Below are 19,081 nucleotides of genomic sequence, written 5' to 3'. Positions count from 1 at the left end.
TGCATGAATAAAAGCTGGAATTCTTATTTGCTTCTTATAGTTTTCCTAGTTTTCCGAGTCTCCTCGGTCGAGGTCTAAGTACATTTGTTCTCTGGGTTTAATTTGGACATGAGAAAAATTCTTTTTAAATCCCCAATAAAAGTGATTACGTCCAATTCACTCTGTCTCGCACTGCATTACAGCAGTGTCCCTTTACCATGTCTGCGGGAGCTGATTGAGGACTAAGACAGGAAGGGTCAGTTTTGGAGAAACAGGAAACTGATGAAAGGAAATGATGCATGTCACAGAGTCACACAGTGCCTTTGGTAAAAAGTGATCCAGTCTCAAGGCACAAATGGAGTTCTTCCTCAACAGATCGATGAAACTCTTACTTTTAGCAGGTAGGACACCTTCTAAAAAACGATTCTAAATGAGTTTATGTTCAACTCTTATTGTATTTCTCCAAAACCAATTTCCAGTCAATTCTCATTTTTTTACCCCCACCCCAAAAAGCCTGGCTTTCAAGTGTGCTGGGTCCATGCAAATTTCTAGAAATTTGCAAGTCGTGTCACCAGAACGCAACTTGCAAAAGTGCTAAGTGTTTCTGCAAACTCGGTTTTACTGGAGATGGAATCAGACAGTGCGTAGGTGAGTGATTTCTTTTGTTTCATCTATGACTGTAGTATATTTTACCCTGTCCATGGCATAAATTGGAAAAAAAATGATATTTCAAGTTGTGAATAAATAATTTGAAACTGATATGAAACTATAATTTAAATAAATGATTTTTAAAAACACAGCCGAGAAAAATGTACTAAGGGAAAATGCTGGTCTAAGCTGGTTTCGGCTGGTGGAATAATGGAGCTTGCCATCATTCCGTGAAGTTCCTGGAAGCTTTCTGAATTTAATGATATGATGCTGTGAATAATAAATAAATAGTTAGGCTTGCCAGTGTCAAGATTACCACATGGAACATTTCTTTGTATTTTTGTTTTTTTGCTTTTATTCTTTTCATATAGGATGTTTATTATTAATTTGTAATTAGATCTTTGATTCATTTTTATTTAGCTGAAAATACATAGACAAACATTTCCCTGATCTAAATTTAATATAAAAATAAATAGCCGTTATCTGATAAATGGATAAAAATTAAAGCTATTTTTTTTTTAAATTGTCAGGAAGTAAAACTACATTGAAGTGTTGAGTGTTACAGACAAATTTCCAAAGTCCTAAAAATAGCCTTCTGACTGCTGTATCTGTAAACTGAAGATATCAGCCATGTGTCTGTTTTGTTATGGCACGTAACTAGGAAGTCACAATTCATCTTTCAGTGATCTTTCACTGTTTTAAACACTCCATTTATTAAACCTGACCCTTACCCCTTATTATCTTTGCAGGCAGACAAGTAGGCTAAATAAAAACATTGCTTTGGTAAGGTTTACTTTTTAAAATTTGTGGTCAAGTACTTTCCTTGCCACCATTACCTCTGGCTAGCTCGTTAGGGATGAATTTGTTTAAAACAAATGAGAATGTAATGTGGAAGAAACCTGGAGTGTAATCAGACTCAAACGTGAACCCATCCTCATCTGGGTGGACACCAGATTATAAACCATTCCCTTTTACAAATGTGGATCATATAGTAATGATGAAACCAACATGGAGTCTATTTTGTTGAAGTTAGTGTCTGTTGATGGAGACCTGAGTGAAAAACTGTCCATATCTGCAGTCCTAAGCCATTATAACAAAAGATGGGGACAGAAAGAGAGAGAGAGAGAGAGAGACAGAGAGAGAGAGACAGAGAGACAGAGAGAATCTACAGTCCTAAGCCATCATAGCACGATGGGGAGAGGGTGAGAGAGAGAGAGAGAGAGAGAGAGAGTCTACAGTCCTAAGCCATCATAGCACGATGGGGAGAGGGAGAGAGAGAGAGAGAGAGAGAGAGAGAGAGAGTCTACAGTCCTAAGCCATCATAGCACGATGGGGAGAGGGCGAGAGAGAGAGAGAGAGAGAGAGAGAGAGAGAGAGAGAGTCTACAGTCCTAAGCCATCATAGCACGATGGGGAGAGGGAGAGAGAGAGAGAGAGAGAGAGAGAGAGAGAGAGAGAGAGAGAGAGAGTCTACAGTCCTAAGCCATCATAGCACGATGGGGAGAGGGAGAGAGAGAGAGAGAGAGAGAGAGAGAGAGAGAGTCTACAGTCCTAAGCCATCATAGCACGATGGGGAGAGGGCGAGAGAGAGAGAGAGAGAGAGAGAGAGAGAGTCTACAGTCCTAAGCCATCATAGCACGATGGGGAGAGGGAGAGAGAGAGAGAGAGAGACAGAGAGACAGAGAGAATCTACAGTCCTAAGCCATCATAGCACGATGGGGAGAGGGTGAGAGAGAGAGAGAGAGAGAGAGAGAGTCTACAGTCCTAAGCCATCATAGCACGATGGGGAGAGGGAGAGAGAGAGAGAGAGAGAGAGAGAGAGAGAGAGAGAGAGAGAGTCTACAGTCCTAAGCCATCATAGCACGATGGGGAGAGGGCGAGAGAGAGAGAGAGAGAGAGAGAGAGAGAGAGTCTACAGTCCTAAGCCATCATAGCACGATGGGGAGAGGGAGAGAGAGAGAGAGAGAGAGAGAGAGAGAGTCTACAGTCCTAAGCCATCATAGCACGATGGGGAGAGGGAGAGAGAGAGAGAGAGAGAGAGAGAGAGAGTCTACAGTCCTAAGCCATCATAGCACGATGGGGAGAGGGCGAGAGAGAGAGAGAGAGAGAGAGAGAGAGAGAGAGTCTACAGTCCTAAGCCATCATAGCACGATGGGGAGAGGGAGAGAGAGAGAGAGAGAGAGAGAGAGAGTCTACAGTCCTAAGCCATCATAGCACGATGGGGAGAGGGAGAGAGAGAGAGAGAGAGAGAGAGAGAGAGAGAAAGAACAGACTATTATGTATGCTTAGTGTCACGTAATGGTTAAGGACAATGTACATTGTGTACAGAGTGAGAGAAAGGACTCCAGCAAGACTAGCTATGACAGCATAACTAAAAGGGAGTTCCAGAAAATAACAAAGACATGCGGGCAGCCTGAGAGGTACAGAGACTGGACACTCCACTCCACTCAACAGTTATGAGTGAACATGTGAGACTGGCGAACTGAAATTCACCAAAATACTTTCTGCCTGTGAACCCTTCAGATCTTCCCCTTTAGCTAAAGATGAACTATTCTCAAAAGGAGAATTAGGATTAAGGATTGTTTTTGTTGTGTTTTTTTTTTCTTCGTAAAAGTACTTGACTTAGCAAAACTGCAAGCACAGGATTCTTCTTTTAAGCTCCATTCAGTGAAGACACATATTTAATTTCTTTTTATGATTAAAAACTAGATCACATTCAGTCACATTTTTATTACTTCTCTGACCTCAACAACAATGGAGCTCTCAAATACGTAAAGAAAGAAAACTAAAAACTAAAAAATTCAAATTCAAATTTAGCACCAAATAAAAATCTGTGAAATTCATTCATATAAAATGTAAAAAAAAAAATTAATAATTTTAAACTGCCCATTGTTTGTTTTCTGGGGTTTAATCTGTACTGTTTTGCAATTTAACAGAACAAAAGATCGATTTCTATCAATTTTACAGCATGCCAACAAATAAATTAATTTAACAGAATGTGAACAATGCATGAATAGCATTCCTTAGAATTATATGTCTTATGTAAGTAATTATAGACTTCTTGACCAGTCTGGTCATTCTCCTCCACAAGGAGTTTCAGCCTGCAGATCCTCTACTCACAGGATGTTTTTTGTTTTCTGCACCATTCCGAGTAACTCCCGAGATTGTGTATAAAAATTCCAAGAGATCAGTCGTTTCTGAAATACTAAATCCAGCAAATCTGTACACCAGTAACCAGGCTGCTTTTTTTTCACATTCTGATGTTTGATGTGAATCTATATTTTTGAATTGTGCTGCTTCCATATGATTGGCTGATTTGATAACTGTATGTTTATGTATATAAGTGCACAAAGCAAGGTCCATAAAGACATGGATGAGTGAGTTTGGTGTGGACGAACTTGACTGTCCTGCACAGAATCCTGACCTCAACCCAGTAGAACACCTTTGGGATGAATTAGAGCGGAAACTGAGAGCCAGACCAAAATTGGGACATCTGCCTTTACATGCACATGAATGTAATATGGAGTTGTCCCACCCTTTACAGCTATAACAGCTTCAACTCTTCTGGGAAGGCTTTCCACAAGGTTTAGGAGTGTGTTTATGGGAATTTTTGACCGTTCCTCTAGAAGCGCATTTGTGAGGTCAGGCACTGATGTTGGACGAGAAGGTCTGGCTCACAGTCTCCACTCTAATTCATCCCAAAGGTGTTCTATGGGGTTGAGGTCAGGACTCTGTGCAGGTCAGTCAAGTTCCTCCACACCAAACTCAGTCATCCATGTCTTTATGGACCTTGCTTTGGTCACTGGTGTGCAGTCATGTTGGAACAGGAAGGGGTCATCCCCAAACTGTTCCCACAAAGAGCATGGAATTGTCCAAAATGTCTTGGTATGAAGCTGAAGCATTAAGAGTTCCTTTCACTGGAACTAAGGGACCGAGTCCAACCCCTGAAAACTATGCACCACTATGCACTTCTGGTTATATGCTAACTGTATTTTAATGGTTTTGTTATGTACTTATGCACAATGACAATAAAGTTCTAAAATCTAATATTTTTCTATACTCTCCATAGATTTCGATGAGTGTTCAAACCTCACTAAAATCTGCGGGGAAGATGCCAACTGCACAAACACAATAGGAAGCCATTACTGTACCTGTGTGTCTGGATACAACTCAACAGGAAGTAGATTATTTCAAGCTAATGATGGAACACACTGTATAGGTGAGACATCACATTCATATTGAATGATTCATTCTTATCAAGAAAAATATCATACCTTCTGGATGTGCGACAACAACATACCAGTGTGATTAGCTTTAGTATAAAAAAAACCCCAACATAATATATAAAAATGTACATGTTGTATAAAACTACTTAAAAATTTGAGAGAAACAAAGTCAGTTTAATAATAATAATATTCTAGAAAATAACTGTATGTCTTAAACCTATTGGTTTGTACAGTTATAATGCTGTAATAGGAGCTCAGCATGCTGCCCCTATTCAGAGTTGGTGACTTAAGCTTAAAAATAGTTTAACAAGAGTGACTTACATTTGAATTTTTTTTAACACAACTGAGCAATTGAGAGCAAGGGCCTTGCTCAAGGGCCCAGCAGTGGCAGTCTGGTGGAGATTGGATTAAAACTGACAACCTTCTGATCAGTAGTCCAACACTTTAACCACTTAAAATAAAATAAAAAGTAAAAATAAAATAAAAATATTATAAATAAAAAGTAATTTATTTATTCCATTTAATCACAATATCTATGTAGTTCACATCTCTGAGGTTGCCAGATTATTCTCAAGTAGTAGCCTCCAAGACAGGGTTTCTCCATAGTGTCTAAACCACAGCTTTTAAAAACACCTATGTTCCTCTTTTGAGCGATAAATAATTTTTTCTTTTTTTTCTATTTTTTTAATATAAAACAATATAAAATATAAATATAAGTCTAGCATTCTAATATGTAGCATTTGATAAAAAAAAATCAATTATATTCAATAGAAATGGCCTATTATATAGAGTCCTAGGTATAATTAATCACTGCAAATTTGGTTGATATATACATTATCAAAATTGTTTTATTTATTATTTATTATTCAGCATCTTATAATATAATACTTGTTCTTCTAGTGCTATCCTCTGATCTTCTCTATGCAGAAAAATGTGAAGTCTTTGAGTCTATTTACAGCCCGAAAACCTACATTTCAGCATGAGATGTTTTGGTTAAATGAAAGCGTCAGACAGTAGTCTGGATTTAATGTTGCTTCTCGCTTGTGCCAATATCGTGCAAGAAAAATGGGCTTGAGTCCAAGATCTGAATCCTGCATAACCGAGACACACCTCTGTTTTACTCAAACTCCACCCTGCCATGCTCAATTCTCGTGCAACTCTTTGAGTAGTGCTTAAGTCTCTGGATACGCCTGAGGTCTGAATAACAAAGTGCAAAATCTGATAATGTAATATTTCAGCATACGCTCTTCACCATGTGTACATAACTCAGCTCTGAATAAGGCCCATGAGGCTGCTTATGTTTGATCAAACATTGCTCCTGTGTCTTGTAGATATTGACGAGTGCGTGAACAGTCATGTTTGTGGGCCTTTCTCCAAATGTCACAACACAAATGGCTCTTTCTACTGCACATGCCAAAGATATTACACAACGCCGACTGGAAGCAACTGGTTTCAGCCAAATAGCAGCATCAAGTGCGAAGGTGACTTCAGCAAGCGTCTCAATGTTTCATGAATTTCATGTTTGCTCTTTGCATGTTCTCCCACGTGGTTTCCTCAAGGTACTGTGTGTGTGTGTGTGTGTGCGTGTGTGTGTGTGTGTGTGCGTGTGTGTGTGTGCAATTGCGTCATTTGATGGCAAATAGATGGATGGATGGAAGGGTGGCTGGATGGATGGAAGGGTGGATGGATGGGTGGAAGGATGGATGGATGGATGGGTGGATGGATGGATGGATGTAAGGTTGGATGGACGGAAAGATGGATGAATGGATGGATAAATTTAAGGACAGATGGATGGAAAGATGGATTCCCTTTGGGATGAATAAAGTGTCTATCTATCTATCTATCTATCTATCTATCTATCTATCTATCTATCTATCTATCTATCTATCTATCTATCTATCTATCTATCTATCTATGAATGGATGGATGGATGGAAGGATGGATGAAAGTGTGGATGGATGGATGGATGGATAGATGGATGGATAGAAGGATGGATGAATGGATTAATGGATGGATGTATAGATGAAAAGATGTATGTATGTATGGATGGATGGATGGATGGATGGTTGGATGAATGGATAAATGTAAGGGTGAATAGATGAATGGATAGAAGGATGGATGAATGGATTTATGGATGGATGTATAGATGAAAAGATGTTTGGGTGGATGGAAGGATGGAAGTGTGGATGGATGGATGTATGGGTGGATGGATGGAAGTGTGGATGGATGGATGGATAACTGTGAGGGTGGTTTATGAATATTTACTCTTCCAAATCTTACTAAGGTGTGTTTGTTTTCTCAGAGGTCCTCAATAAGGCCTGCCATCAGGACACAGGATGTGTAACAATGACTGTTAAATCTACAGTTGAAAATGTAAGTATGTCCTGATACATCAGTGACGTATTTCAAACCTTTCACCATAATGTATCATAAAGACTGAAGTATAACAATAATACCTAGAATATACTGTAACTATATGAATTGTAAGAGGATAAGACGAAAAAATATGACAAGAACAAATTCATGACATAAAAATACAATATATGCATTTTGCGCATACAAAAATAGGATAAAGATTTTACAATGCAGTAAAAATAAAATAATTATAGTAAAATTATATTTAAAAATAAGTATAAAAATAATATAAATATTAATTCTAAACTATATAAAAAAAAGGGAAATACATTGCAAAAGTTGCTGTATAAAAGTTTAATATACTGAAACGATATGTAAAAAGTTATGGAATAACAATCAAACTGTCCAAGTTTTACTCTTTTTGGATCAACAAACTAGCATATTTTATAAACAAGAATTATCTTAAGAGAAATGCTCTCTCTTCCAAACACTGAAGTCAACCAGTTCCTTCTTGTGTGTTATGGTTTAGAAGTATTTAGTCTCTACGCTAATAAACACAAAAAACACTATTATTCACAATTATTATTATTATTTCTAATAACAGACTATCTTTACCAGAGTTTTATTTTTCTGAGATTTAAAGCCAGACTAGCTTTAGTTTGTCATGAGAATGCGAAGGTATGTGTGAATGTATACAGGCGATCCACAGAGATCCAGATGTTTTGCTGACTGTGGCGTTTTTCTTTACACATTTCCCTCAGACCTTGGTGGTCACATTGTGTTCAGGAAGTAGTCGTTCATGTAACAGTACAGTCATTAAGGATCACATGCTTTCTGGGAAACAAGGCTTGTTTTTCCGGGCAGGAGTGAAGTAATGAGGATTTATTTCTAAGCAGCCGCATGATTGTGAATCCAGTGCGAACCCTCTCGGAACGGATGTCCTGAATATCCGTGTACGAGGGAGAATGCTGCTCTCTGGTGGCACAAATGAGACCATTCCAGCAAAGTAGCACAGTTAAATCATGGTTAAGTCTAATCTAATTTGTTTTGTTGCTCTTGCCTCTCCGCTATGGAATAATCAATCGCTCCAGCTTTATGGTGACAATACAAAAGTTCTTCATAACAGCCTGCATTTGTCCTCATAGTCCTGAGTACTGAGAGGGGAAAAAAACCCACATTATTTTATATGCTGATGTGAAGATATCTTTTCTGAAACTAATATCCATATGATTACTCCAGTCTACTTCCCACAGAGTTTATGTAATTCATCATATATTACAAAGTCCATGCAAGCTCAAATGTGCTGACATTAAAACAAAAGGGAGAATAGAAAGAAATTTAGAGATATTTCAATACTACATTAAATTTCTGAATTATAAAATAATATAAAAATTATGCAAAATGGAAGCATTTTAACTAGTCTCATTCCTCACTGTGCGTGTGTTCACATTGCATTCGTCTTTTTTTACACACAAAATGCAAATATAATGTTTTATAGGTTTTCTGTTTTTCTATATTGGTAAACAACAACCTTATAAAGGCATAGTAGAGAGAGTGTGTCTGGCCCTCGACTCTTTCTGGGGAACTGAACAAGTTAAATACTTAGAAATCGCACAAAGAAAGCTAGACATGCTTTTGTACACGTACATACACAACCGTCAGAATAGACTGACCTTCAACTTCAGAATTCACGTCATCGCCTCCCGCTATTCAGCCTTCGCTTTACCCAGTCTGTTTGGGTTTTCAAGAGATATTTAAGTGGAGTCTCACTACAATGGAGTAATGAAATCCAACATTTGCCCTTGCTCTTCTTGCACATTACTTTAAGTGTGATTAGACATCAGAGGCAGTCAGTGAAGCAAAAAATTTGCACTTGCTGTAATTTAGAGTAAATGCTGTCACTGATAGTTAATCACACTGTGGAATGGTGTTTAAAGCCTCTTAATCTCTCATCTTTGTAGATCATTAATCTGCCAGATCCACAGCAACAAATGGAGGAGATAAAAAAGCAAACATCAGGTGACCTTGCTCCAGTCACAATAATCTCTTACATCGATGCCATGGAAGCGTCTGTGTTACAGTTTGCAAATGAGTCTCAGAAAGACGGTGCCATAAACGCCACCATCAGGGTAATTTCTACACGTTCTACACTGAACACTATTCAGAAATACTAAAATCAATATCTGATGCTCTATTCAGCCCTTAATAACACTAATAACACTGATACTAGTATGTATGTATTAGGTATGATTGTTAAATGTTGTCTTAAACGAGCCTAAAAAAATGAATCATTTAGTGTGTGTGTACTTTTGTAGAATTTGGTCCAAAGTGTGAACAATCTGGTGAAAAAGGAGGACAAGGAGGCATGGAACAAAATAAGGGAAGATACCAAGGACCATTACATAACTAAGCTACTACATACAGCGGAGAAGGGTGCAGTGGCTCTTACTGAAGCCTATAAACATTCAGCTGAACTGGAAATCAGAACAGCTGATGTAGGTAAGCAAAGAAACAGAGCCTTTTTTTTCACAGTGCTGAAATTCTGGAAAGTTCTCAAGATGTTGCCTGTAGCACAAATACACTGACTCATAAATATCCCTAGAGGATCTATTCCTTCTGTGTGATACAGAGAAGTATAGAGGCGTGTTACACAACACCTCTGTGGAATTGCATTGACTAGAAAAGAAAGAAAGAAAGAAAGAAAGAAAGAAAGAAAGAAAGAAAGAAAGAAAGAAAGAAAGAAAGAAAGAAAGAAAGAAAGAATATTAACAAAGCTAGCTAGCTACCAGAACAAATATTTGTGCTAATGTCACAGCTTTTTGTTTTTTGTAACTAGTTAAGTTTGGTAACTGTGTATTATTGCTGATTAGCTATAGTCGCAATCCAAGTTTTCTGTATTACAGCTATATGGCATTACTAGCTAAGCTAGCAAAGTTACACCGATCAGCCATAACACTCTGAGCAGTGAGATGTGAAGTTAATGAAACTCTCATCATGGCACCTGTTAGTGGGTGGGATATATTAGGCAGCAAGTGAACATTTTGTCCTCAAAGTTGATGTTAGAAGCAGGAAAAATGGACAAGTGTAAGGATTTGAGCGAGTTTGACCAAAAGGGCCAAATTGTGATGGCTAGACCACTGGATCAGAGCATCTCCAAAACTGCAGCTCTTGTGGGGTGTTCCCGGTCTGCAGTGGTCAGTATCTATCAAAAGTGGTCCAAGGAAGGAACAGTGGTGAACCGGTGACAGGGTCATGGGCGGCCGAGGCTCATTGATGCACGTGGGGAGAGAATGCTCAGTATTATATTGTGAAATTAGCCAGTTTAAGGCTAATTAGCCCTACATAGAGGTTACGAACTGGAAATTAGCTAAGGATTAAATTAGGTCTATATATCTAAAGTTTGATTTGATCATCGTGCGTTTCTCAATTTACAGAACTGAAACTCTACAAGTTTGACTCCCAGAAAAAAAAGAACTCCAGCGTCTCAACATCTATAGGTGGAGGTTCCATTTCACTCAGTCCCAAATATATGAAAGCAGAAAACACTAACAGTAAGAATTTACAATTTCATCTTTTTTATTTTTCTTTAAATAAGGCTATAGCTAATTCGGGTGTTATCCGTCCATATAAGAGCTGTCAGTTGTGTGGTATGATTTTCTGTGCATTAGGGAGTGTCTCTGTTATATTCCTGCACTACGACAGCATTGGACCTCTGATGAAGCCCAACTCTGACCCCGGGGTGATCGACTACAGCCGATACGCCGAAGCAGGGGAGATCATAGTAAATTCTCCTGTAATAGCTGCTGCCATAAGTCCAGCGAAAGCTTTCCCCTTGGATCATGTGACCTTCACTCTGAAACACAACGAGGTACAAAACTATATTCAGTATGAAGCATGCAGGCAACATATATATAAACTTGTACTGTATTAATATTGTTATCAGCGTTCATTTTTATTATATGATCTAAGATACTAGACTAATACACAGCATACCTTTAAAAAAACATGACACATACTGATACACATTCTGTAGTCTTACTGTCTACAGTCTTAATATTAAACCTAGTATTTTCAGCTTGTTTTTACTGCTCTTTCCTTTTAAATAAATCATTTTCATCTTCCCATTAAGCCTATAGACCCTGAAACCGATGAGAGCAAATGTGCTTTCTGGGACTATACACTGAACACCATGAAAGGTCACTGGTCCATGGAGGGCTGTAAGCGCTCTCGTGTCAACAAGACCCACACAACCTGCTCCTGTAATCACCTGACACACTTTGCCATCCTCATGTCCTCTGGCCGGGCCAATGTGAGTTTGTCAACTGTCAACAAATAAAGTGTGATGAAATCTCTTTAATATTAATATTTCTGTGCAAATAAAACCAATTTAAGCAGATTCACTGATAACGTTTACCCTATTAGAGTGCGTGGATCAACAGATATTATTCATATTATTCAAATATATTGTGACAAATAAAATCTATTATTTTAATAAGATATTTCATTATGTAATTGTTTATTTTAATATTTAATGAGATACCACCTGCAGCGGGAATCGAATACGAACAGAATAAAAAAAAAAAAAATTAAAAAAAACATTTCTAACCTTTTTAATTACGCAGAATTTTACTAGTGGGTCTGATAAACTGCATGCAGGTGATCATGGCTACCACGGAGACCCGGTTCGATCCTCACTTCAGGCGGTGTCTCCCAAGCATTACAGTAACATTGCATAAATGTTAAAATAAACAATAACATAATAAAATATCTTATTTAGATAATAGATTTTATTTTATTTATTTTTATTAACACAACTGAAACAAGACTTACACAGAACATTGGACAAATACAATGCGAGTAACAATAACATGGGAACCTGGAAACAAAAACCTGGAGACAAAAACAGATCAAAACAAAAAGCTACCTACCAGCACCCCCTCTGGTGGTCCGACAGGGAACTGTCCCAGTAGCTAATGACAGTTACACTTTTAGATTTTTAATTATTTGTCTTAAATATTATCACAGTGTCAGCTCATCTATAGGGGAAGGTAGAGCACAGCCCATCCATACAGCATATCAGCACTGAACAATTATTATGAAATTCCTCATTAATATTTCCATTCATTTTATGCTCCATTAAATTTCTAATAGCTTCTTTTGGGATAACAAGTGTCTAAAAATATTGCTATTTGTCAGAAATAAGCCAAAGTTCTATTTCTGTAGTTGCCTTTTAGATCATGGGGCAGCACCCGCACTTAGCTTGGCTGTGATATTATACCACCCAGTGCTCAAAATAACTACAGTAAGTGCTAACAGACCCACTGGGGCAGGAATTACTCACCCATAATTAGTTTATGAGTGAGGAAGGATGAGTGGACATGATGGTTAATTCGTTTATTACCATTTTGTCATTTTTCATGCACACAACATCTGACAACAGTGATGGAAACCATGCCAAACACAGCAGAATTTATTTTTCTTTTCTTTTGAAAACAAAAAGCCTATTTGAGTTTAAGCTAAGATAAAATTACATACTGTAACGCTTTAATATATAGTTTCAGTTCCTTCCCATGTGATTAGCAGCTTTAATCTACACTGCAGGTTGGGGTTGGAGTGCAGGGTCAACAATTATACAGCAGAACAGGCTAAGAACCTTACTCAAGGGTCCAACAGTGGCAGTGCTTGGGCTTGAACCTTAACCTTTTAACCAGCAACCCACATCCTTAACTGATTGAGCTACCATTATTACCACAGAAACCATCGTAATTGCACCAGCTGCTTATAAAACTATAAGGTCTGATTTCAATAAAGCCATTACTGAAAAATTTGTATGTCTAAGAGGGTACAAATATACAAATGAGGGTGATTAAAGTATAATGTGACAGAGGGTTAGTTTGATCAACTAATAGCATTGAAAGGTCACTAGAGTCTGATGTGATAGACTCAAAACTTTCATTTGAGTTGAGGTTATGTCATCGTTATTGTCATCCTGCTCCAACAAAATCTATATTCAGAAGCCAGTCCCAGAATAGCAATTAGAAAAGAAATGAAAGTGACAGTAAAGATTATAGATTTCACAGCAACAGAGAACTCAATCTCTCAACTTTCACAGACGTAATACATACAGTTTCTGCCTTTCTAATAACTGCTATATCTCCTCAGCTCGCTGCACACTACAACGTCCTGACCCGCATCACACAGCTGGGAATGGTGATCTCCATAATCTGCTTGTTCATGTGCATCTTCACCTTCTGGTTCTTCAGTGAGATTCAGAGCACCAGGACAACCATCCACAAGAACCTGTGCTGCAGCCTTTTCATGGCTGAGTTCATCTTTCTGATTGGGATCAATATGTATGCACATAAGGTGAGCTCACGGGATATTGTGGATTCATTTCTGTAAATTTATAACACTTGATATGGTATGGAGGATTGGTTTCAGAAGAGGGAAATGTAGCCAAGATTTCCTGTAATCCATTATTTTGCTTTATATATATCAGACATAACATTGTGACCACTGATGGGTGAACTGAATAAGACTAATGATTCCCTCATCATGGCACCTGTTAGTGGGTGGGATATATTAGGCAGCAAGTCAACATTTTGTCCTCAAAGTTGATGTTAGAAGCAGGAAAAATGGACAAGTGTAAGGATTTGAGTGAGTTTGACCACTGGATCAGAGCATCTCCAAAACTGCAGCTCTTGTGGGGTGTTCCCGGTCTGCAGTGGTCAGTATCTATCAAAAGTGGTCCAAGGAAGGAACAGTGGTGAACCGGTGACAGGGTCATGGGTGGTCAAGGCTCATTGATGCACGTGGGGAGAGAAGGCTGGCCCGTGTGATCCGATCCAACAGACGAGCTACTGTTGCTCAAACTGCTGAAGAAGTTAATGCTGGTTCTGATAGAAAGGGGTCAGAATACACAGTGCAGGACGGGTCAGGGCTGTTTGAGCAGCAAAAGGGGGACCGACACAATATTAGGCAGGTGGTCATAATGTTATGCCTGATCAGTGCAGTGGTATATATCTTTTATGTAAAAAACAAAACAAAAAAGAAATCCATGTGCAATATATAACTGATGACACAGTGATGAATTTAGTTTATTAGAACCTCTGGAATTTTGTGATTTAAAAAAAACGCATTTATAGTATGTTGTAACGTTGTATTTTCTTAAAAGCAAATGAAAGATTCATATTTGCCCTTAATACATCTATTCAAACCACAGTTTTGTGGCTGAAAAGATGCTAAAAATTCCCCTCACCTGCTGGCCTGAACATAGTGCCGTTGTTTCAAAACTGACTCTTTGTCACGCAAATGATCTTTCCTGATTACATATTTAGTATTAATTCTTCATTATGAACGCATTAAGTAAGTATTTATACCATATTTGTGTTCATGGACCTTATAACAAAGTATAACTCATTATAACTGTATAGAAAATAATGACTGTTTCTCTCATGTTTCAGTTGTTTTGTTCAGTTGTTGCCGGGTTGCTGCATTATTTCTTTCTGGCTGCGTTCGCATGGATGTGTATCGAGGGTATCCACCTGTACCTGATTGTTGTCGGCGTCATCTACAACAAAGGCTTCCTACATCGCAATTTTTACATATTTGGTTACGGCAGTCCGGCAGTGGTTGTCATTATCTCTGTAACTCTTGGTTACAAATACTACGGTACAAATTCTGTGTAAGTGTGCTGCTTTAAAGACGAAACTGAAATCTCACCTCATAGTATTTATCAAAATATTTGTTACTTTTAAAAGCATAAAATTGAATTAGTTCATGATTATATACAGAGATATTTTATTGAGATCGCGGTATGTTTAATAAAAAGGCAAAAAAAAAATTTCTTGTTTGGCTTTTCAACAGATGTTGGCTAAGCACAGAAGGAAACTTCATCTGGAGTTTCATTGGACCTGCATGTCTAATCATTCTGGTGAGTCTTTCTCTTTCACATTAAAACGCATTTTTAAACAATTAAATATCTAGTCAAGGGAACAACACTGGCTGTTTTCTCTCAGGGAGATGGTATACTCTTTCTCCCCTGTCAATCACAGAGATCCAAGTCAATCACAGGCATTTATGGAAGTGGAACCTTAGTGGTTAAGGCGTGGGATTATTTTTTTTACTTCATTTACATACTTCATTTACTTACATTTGTACTTCAGTCCAAAAAATAAATAAATATTTGATAGTTTTTTGTGCAGGCATTAGATATTTAAACAAGTTAAAGCTTGTATTTTTTTTATTATTTATTTTACATTTTTTAACTTTATTTTTTCACATATTTTTCTTAACCTTTTTACTTCATTTATGTACATTTTTACTTCAGTTTAAAAAAGTTGAATTTTGTAATTTGTTTTACTTCATTTTCACATATTTTACTTATTTTTTTACTTTATTTACTTACATCATTTTTACTTCAGTTTGAAAAATAAATAAATGCTTGATCATTTTTTATGTGAAGGTATTTATTTTATGTATAAGTTAAAGTTTGTCATTTTTTAATTTTATTTACATTTACTTACTTTATTTACTTCATTTTTTACTTCATTTTTTTATGTTGTTTTTTTTTTACTTCATTATGTACAGTTTTAATTTCAGTTTGAGAAATAAATAAATACTGGATAATTTTTTATATGCAGGCATCAGATCAGATATTCAAATCCAAGCTGAATTTTGTATATATTTTTACTTCGTTGATGCACTGACTTTCTTCTCATATCCAGGTGAATTTGTTAGCTTTCGCCGTAATCATCTATAAAGTCTATCGTCATACGGCTGTGAAGAAACCTGAGATCAGTCACTATGAAAATATCAGGTGAAATCTATTATTCCTGTCAATATGTGTAAGAGATTGAAGTTCTAATTATTTTTAATGAGCTAAGAATGATAAATTTATTCCCTCGAACCCAGGTCTTGTGCGAGAGGAGCTCTCGCACTCTTATTTGTACTTGGAGCTACCTGGACATTTGGTGTGGTGCACATCCTCAATGAGACCACGCTCACAGCCTATCTCTTCACTTTTGCTAACGCCTTCCAAGGGATGTTTATTTTTATCTTCCTCTGTGTTTTGTCCAGAAAGGTACCCTCTACATCATTCTGTTCAATCCAAATACTTTTCGTTTCATTGTCCGTTTTTGTCTTCATGTCTGAAATAATAATCTTTGAAATATCTTCTTCTTTTTTTAAAAGGTTCAAGAAGAATACTACCGAATGTTCAAGAATGTTCCGTGTTGTTTTGAATGCCTGAGATAAGGAAACCAGTCAATTTTGGCCACAAAAGAAGAAAGCCAAAAAAAAAAAAAAAGAAAAAAAGAAAAAGAAAGAAAAGCTAAAAATATGTATATTAGAGGTTACAAAAAAGTCATTTTTTTGCCTACAAAAAAATTATTTTTTTATCATTCTATGTAGCAAATGTGTTAATGAAGGCCATTTATCATATTAGAAATAAAAAGTAAACATAGAATTATGAATAGAATTAATTTGTTATTTGTGTGGCATCCCAGGAAAACCGATCAGATGGCAAGAATCTAGCACAAATCTAGCATGTCTTCCTGTAAAATCAACTTTATATTTTAATTACGCCTAAGGTATGTGCCTGCAAAGACCCGGTTGGATAAGGAGCCAGTTTTATCCATCCATTTTCTATACCCACCTTATTCCTAATCAGGGTCACGGGGATCTGCTGGAGCCTATCCCAGCACACATTGGGTGAAAGGCAGGGGTACACCCTGGACAGGTCACCAGTCCATCACAGGGCCACACATATAGACAGACAACCACACACACTCACACTCCTATGGGCAATTTAGAATTACCAATCAACCTAATGTACGTGTTTTTGGACTGTGGGAGGAAACCGGAGTAAACCCACACAGGCACGGGGAGAACATGCAAACTCCACACTGAAAGACCCCTGTCTGTTCGAACCCAGGACCTTCTTGCTGTGAGGCAACAGTACTGACCACTAAGCCAGGGGGCTGCCCACGCCAGTTTTAACACTAAAAAAAAATCAGTCCGTCTGATGATGTCTAAAACCCAATATTCCTGCACTACAGTTAGAATTAAACTATTTTTAAGAGTTTACAATACAATCCCTTTACTTGTATTAGAGACTATTTCAGCAAATAGACTTCAGTTCAATAAAATCTGGAGATATAATATAAAATCTCAGCGTATGAAGGGTTTTCCCGGGCCGCCGCACGTCTATTATTCCCTATGCCCATTTCAAAAGCCTAAAACTGACATTTGTTCTTGACTAACAGAAAAAAATATTGTGTTTAAAATGTACAAAACCTTTTATATACTGTAACTAGTTCATTTACTAGTATCTGATCAGTAACTAGTTCTGATCTGATCGGTTATTTACTCCAGAGTTGTGTTTACATAGTATTTAAATCTTGCTTAACCTTAAGTTGTGTTTCTGCCTGTAAAAGCCTTGTATCCTGTATGTCCTGTATAAATCATTGTTAATGAGATGCTTTGTGAAGTTTGTTCATGATATATTTCAGTTTTGACACCGACACTGACTTTTTATTTGGTGTTTTATATATATATATATATTTGATAGTTTGACAGTAGCAAGAATTATAAATGAATCTAGTCTGAAATGTACAGACTGGCTGTCCAACTGCATTTAAAATGTTTTCAGATGCCTGGAAATAAAAAAAAAAGGTTTATTACAGTTTATACACTATTTTTTTTCTAATATGATGCAAACGAATGCTTTATTAAAGGCAGGCGCTTCCTGGAGTGTAACATTTCCCATAGATAGAAACGAAGCTGAGTTATTTTATTTTTATAGCACATTTAAAGTCTATCAAAGTGCCTTAAAATAAAAATAAAAAAATAAAAATGTCATAACAATAAATTAATAATAAATTCCAAGATGAAAAGAAAAGATGAAATAGAAGACTACGGACATTAAAAATGTCTCAAATATCCTGGAGAATAAATACATTATTAAATTAGAAATTAAAAGTTAAAATAAAAAAAATGAAAAGCTAAACTAATGTGAGGTGTGATGCAGTTGTGTGATAAACTTTTCTGATTAAGTTAAACTCTCACTTATTCCTGTTCCTTGGTATAATTTTCAAATATTTACATAAAAATTATGTCAACCAATTGCTAAAATCTGGTCAAAAAAACTTTTAACTTCCAGTGCATGGACGGACAAATAAAGTTAAGTTGTCTTTATTTGTCACATATACATTACTGCCGTGTGGTCAGAGCGCAGGGTCAGCCATGATACGGCACCCCTGGCGCAGGGTGGGTTGGGGGCCTTGCTCAAGGGTCCAACTGGGCAGCTTAGCAGTGCTGGGACTCAAACCCTGATCTTCTGGTCAACGACCCAAAGCCTTAACCACTTGCACTACCACTGCCCCCAAACTACTGTATAAAACACTAAAGATAATAAAGTATTCCTGAAAAGTTACTGATACTTTCCTAACACTTGTTTACCCTCTATACTCTAGGTTCATGAATCCAATATTTTTAAGCACATTTTTTTCTTAATAGTGTCCAAAAGCTACGCGACTGACCAACAGCTGAGTTGGCTAAACAACAAGTCTGCTTATGACCAAAATACTGAGTTTGAATCAAAGCCAGAAAGTCTGTGACTACTGAGCTACTCATAAACAACTCCTATAACTTTCAACCATTCAGCATTATACCTGTAATTAGCCTCACTTTGTAAATGTCTTTGCTAAAGGACTAAATGTACATTTAAAAGCTCCAATACATGTTCATCTGTCTGATTTTTTTATCTAAAATAAAATCAAAATATTGTGCTTTAACAGTATCCTGCATATTCGTTTGTGGCTACATGTGTGTATTATACATATTTATTAATACAGACTAAAGTTCATGGTATAT

At 37.0% G+C, this 19,081-nt stretch overlaps 1 protein-coding gene across 1 annotated transcript; it reads left to right on the top strand.

The window, feature by feature from the left end:
• The first annotated feature begins 237 nt into the window (after positions 1-237).
• Positions 238-17,685, top strand: adgrl4 (adhesion G protein-coupled receptor L4). The gene is made up of 16 exons (XM_058401684.1): positions 238-380; positions 493-627; positions 4,696-4,845; positions 6,184-6,333; positions 7,155-7,225; positions 9,169-9,336; positions 9,523-9,706; positions 10,642-10,758; positions 10,876-11,075; positions 11,337-11,516; positions 13,370-13,573; positions 14,671-14,891; positions 15,074-15,140; positions 15,934-16,025; positions 16,121-16,289; positions 16,400-17,685. Exons 1-16 carry the CDS (start codon positions 335-337, stop codon positions 16,460-16,462), a joined length of 2,217 nt encoding a protein of 738 aa, XP_058257667.1. The 5' UTR covers positions 238-334; the 3' UTR covers positions 16,463-17,685.
• The last annotated feature ends 1,396 nt before the right edge of the window (positions 17,686-19,081 follow it).

Source organism: Hemibagrus wyckioides, linkage group LG10 (assembly GCF_019097595.1).
Source record: "Hemibagrus wyckioides isolate EC202008001 linkage group LG10, SWU_Hwy_1.0, whole genome shotgun sequence".
Lineage (NCBI taxonomy): Eukaryota > Metazoa > Chordata > Actinopteri > Siluriformes > Bagridae > Hemibagrus > Hemibagrus wyckioides.
This window is presented reverse-complemented; position numbering and strand designations above follow the sequence as displayed.

Bases quoted from the DNA above. Each gene is read 5' to 3' on its own strand.
- adgrl4 (XM_058401684.1), top strand. From the start codon at position 335: ATGGAGTTCTTCCTCAACAGATCGATGAAACTCTTACTTTTAGCAG. The intron at 4,846-6,183 runs GTGAGACATCAC...TGTGTCTTGTAG, and splicing joins TGATGGAACACACTGTATAG to ATATTGACGAGTGCGTGAAC. The intron at 15,141-15,933 runs GTGAGTCTTTCT...TCTCATATCCAG, and splicing joins CTGCATGTCTAATCATTCTG to GTGAATTTGTTAGCTTTCGC.